Source organism: Buceros rhinoceros, unplaced genomic scaffold, assembly GCF_000710305.1.
Source record: "Buceros rhinoceros silvestris isolate BGI_N320 unplaced genomic scaffold, ASM71030v1 scaffold40317, whole genome shotgun sequence".
Classification (NCBI taxonomy): domain Eukaryota; kingdom Metazoa; phylum Chordata; class Aves; order Bucerotiformes; family Bucerotidae; genus Buceros; species Buceros rhinoceros.
This window is the reverse complement of record NW_010422475.1, coordinates 399-4,059: the sequence shown is the minus strand read 5'-3', so window position 1 is coordinate 4,059 and position 3,661 is coordinate 399. Positions and strand designations below refer to the sequence as shown.

Below are 3,661 nucleotides of genomic sequence, written 5' to 3'. Positions count from 1 at the left end.
GGCGCCCGCCCCGCGGCCAGGGCGGTCCCCTCTGCCACAAGTCAGGTGTTTTTGGCCATAGTTCTCCAAATGTAGGACCTGTCCCCACCTTCTTTGGGGGAGAGCATGGTGGGGCAGCTGTCCTGCCCAGGCCAGGGCTGTGTCTCAAGGTAACACTAAGAACACACCAGGCAAAGCGAAGCACCACGTGGCGTCACGTCCAGCCAGGCTCTGGCACAGCTGGACAGGCACCTATGGCACCAGAGGAGGTTTATTTTCTGCCTCTCCAGCAGGAAGGGGGTGAGATGCTGAGGGCTCCAAGTCCGGTTAGGAAATAACTGCGTGACCTTTGCTGAGGTGAGAAGGAAGAAAAAATGATTGCGATGCTGGAAACCAGCCTCCTCCTGCTACTCTGCCTTCTGTAGATGATGTGGCTTCATCCCCAGCCAGAGCTGGAGAGTGAGGTAAGAGCTGTGGCTGCACTCGGCTTGCTCCAGTTCCTCGGGCACTCAGCTAGAGTTCATTCTTGCAGGAACCTGGGAAGATGGAGAAAGAAAACGGTCCAGCAGTGTTGTTAGCCTGGGTTTGGTCCTTCTCTGTCCCCAAGAAGGATGAAGCTGACCTCAATCTCTGTGAATGTCACCCACGTTTGCTGCTTTCCCTTTGCGAAGCCAGCCGGGGCCAGCTCTGTCCTGCCACATTTGGGAGTGTCATCCTCCCCTCCCCAGCACGCTGCAGTCCTTGCCTGGGCCCGGGGAGTCCCGAGAACGTGGGGACCCAGTGACCATAACGCTGGCTGTCCAGGGCCCGGGGAGCTCCGTGGGCTGGGGAAGGGAGCGGGTGTGAGTCTGTCGAGCCGTCAGCCGGCTGTGTCACAGCCCAGCAGCAACATTCAGACTTAGAGGGGATAAACCAGTTAGGGCTTAAAGAGAGGCGACTTCATGTGGGTTAAAGAAGAGGAAATGCTGTTTAGTCCTTACACACACACGCCGGGGCAGGTAGTCGCAGGGTGTAGCGGTACCTCAGCCCTCTGGTGTGAAATGCTTTGCGAAGCACAGAAAATGGATGGCTGCTCCTCCCTCTGCGGGATGCCCTGCAAGCCCCAGTGCTTGCCAGAGCACCAAAGGACAATCCTGTGTCCTCCAGGGACTTTCAAAACCCTGAGAGAGACAAAAACAAGTTTTGCTTGCCGGAACAGACTTGGCAGAAGTTGATTCCAGGACTTTGGAGTCATCCCTTGGAATAAATCCATGTTACCTTGTGATACTGCTCACATTCCTCGGTGCTGTCACTAATAATAAGTACAGGGCGCTACTAGGAAACCCGGCCTGCTGGAACACTCAGGGTGCTGGTGGCTACCCCCTTCCCAGATGGTTTTTTTTAAGTGTCTATTTGCAGCTACTTGGTCTTCAAACAACTTCTTTGAAGTCCTTTATATCTAAGCCATTACTGCAAGCAGTGAACTGGGACTGGATGTGCCCTGAAACGCACCTGAGCACCGGCTGTTGCTCCACGCCAGCTCCTGAGCTGGCCCCACCTCGTTTCTGGGATGTTTGGAATTATTTAATGGCAAGAACGAGCTGCAGAGAGCTGCCTATCAAACCACACTGTGGGCATGGCTTGTGCTCTGCTCTGAGCCCAGCTGCAGAGCCACAGGGAGAGCTCCGTGCACACCTCAGCGACCTGGGGGACACATGCCAGGCAGGGCCCCCCGCCTTCAGCCATTTCACACACGACAGCTCCTGCCAGTGCCTCGTCTTCAGGACACCCTCTCTGGGCTGCTGCTCGGCAGAGCCCTGGTCTGCACACTTCAAAAAGAAACGCCTACAACTTCCCAGGCTCGTAAATCTGCCAACTTCTGCACGCTCCCTAAACCCTCCTGATGGACTTCTTGGACGGTTAATTTTCCGAGAGCCTGGGGTCCTTTTCTAAGGACTAAGCGATAACGGTGCAGGAGGGGGACGCAGCCGCTGACGGCTGATTGCGAGAGGTGACCCCCTGCTCACAGCGGGCTCCCGCTGCTTCTGCCCCAGGGCCACGTCTCCATGTGCCAATCTCACGCTTTCTGGCTGCCACAAGGGCACTCAGATGGTGCAGCCGCAGCAACAGCTTTGAAATGAAGCTGAGGGGCTGTTTGTGTTCATCTTTATTAACGACAGGCTGCTGAGCTCAAGGGAGATATAGATTAATAGTGGCATATGTGTTACTGATCTCGCTGGCCTGCATCTGGCTGCCGTGACCAGTGTGGGTGGAGAGAAATACTTCAACCCGGCTTGTGCCAGGCACTTACACGTCTCCAGACGCTCCTCCAGGAATGAGATCTGCTCGCTCAGGGAGTCGATTCTGTCCAGTTGCTGGAGGGAGTGGGACAGCCGGCTGATGGGGTCTGCGCCGACGTCCTCCGGTGCAGATGGCATGAGGTTGTGGAAGGGGGCCAGAGCCAGCTGAAGCTTCTGCAGGGAGAAGGGAGCTGTAAGCGTGTCCTCCCCAGCCAGGAGGACCACCCGGCAGGACGCAGCACCCTGCCTGCCGCGGTGCACCCCCCCGGGGTGGCCCACGGGGCTTGGGTTGTATTCAAAGGGCTGCTGGGCTGGAAGAGCTGCTGCGTGGGCGCTGCCAGCAGCGTGGAGCACAGCTGGGATCGCTGCGGCGTGAGGCCAGCGGGATGTTAAAAATAGAGCCGGGGCGGAGGGAAACCCTGGCTGCAAACAGCCTGGGGTGGGAGCTGGCTGAGCTCAGCCTCGAGCTGCAACCGGGCAGAGAGGGCAGGATGGGGCAAGGCAGGGGGGTGTGCTGAAAGCTCACCTGCTCCAGTGCTTCCACTCTGCTCTTCAGGCCTTCCATTTCTTCCTTCATTTCACTGGGGGGACCTGAAAAAATGACCAAGAGGAGGTTGGTGAGTAAAAGCCCAGGGTGAAGTGGAAGGTGCTGGGGAGAGACATTGCTGCAGGGCTCAGGCCAAGCTCTGCCGCTTTCCACTCCCCTCCTAGTGAGCCCCTGGGGGTCTGCCCCTCTGAGATCAGTCCCTGGAGCGTCGATGGGATCCAACACCTGCTGCAAGCACTGACATCTAGTCCTGCTGCTAACGTGCACGAGCCTCTCCTTGCTGCTGGAAAACCTGCAACAAAGTGGGGAGTTTCTCAGGCAGTGGATGATGCTTTAAAGGATCAGATGTCTGGTGAGGCCCAGCCTTGTTGTCAGGTTAGTTACCACCTGCATCTGCCCTGTCTCATGGTGGGCACAAAGCATCGTCTCTGCTGAGGGCCCTGGATGGGGGACGAAGGCATGTGGCTGGTGGGGCACGTGTGGACAGTGCCCTGCTCTCCCGGGCGTGTCCTGCGCGATGCCTGTGCTGGCCACCGCGCATTATTACTCACGGTACGAGTTTGAAGTGTCACAGCGCGTACCAAAAGTAATAATGGGCCATCACCAGCGGTCCCCGCCGCTCCTCGTGGCTCCGGACTCGCCCTGCAGGAAGGGTGATGATGACGGAAAGAACATCCCAGACACCGCATGGAGAGAACATCCCAGACACTGCATGCCACAGCCAGGCTCTGTCACCCTTGCAGATGGAGTAGTGGTTGGATTTGTGCTCAGGGGAGGTCGTCTGGGTGGTAGAGCTACTTCTGGGTCACTGAGAAGAAAGCTAGGGGGCTCTGGCAGTTGTCCCCGCTCCTGCTCT

The 3,661-nt window shown here is 57.7% G+C and overlaps 1 protein-coding gene across 1 annotated transcript in view; it reads right to left on the bottom strand.

The window, feature by feature from the left end:
• Positions 1-492: 492 nt before the first annotated feature.
• The window catches only part of LOC104496854 (epidermal growth factor-like protein 7), a gene marked incomplete at its 5' end in the record, with an annotated part of 3,561 nt that continues 392 nt past the window's right edge, over positions 493-3,661 (bottom strand). Inside the window, 3 exons of the mRNA XM_010140034.1 lie at positions 493-515; positions 2,270-2,432; positions 2,785-2,849. Coding sequence (XP_010138336.1) covers positions 493-515; positions 2,270-2,432; positions 2,785-2,849 — 251 coding nt within the window. The remainder of the gene's footprint in view (positions 516-2,269; positions 2,433-2,784; positions 2,850-3,661) is intronic.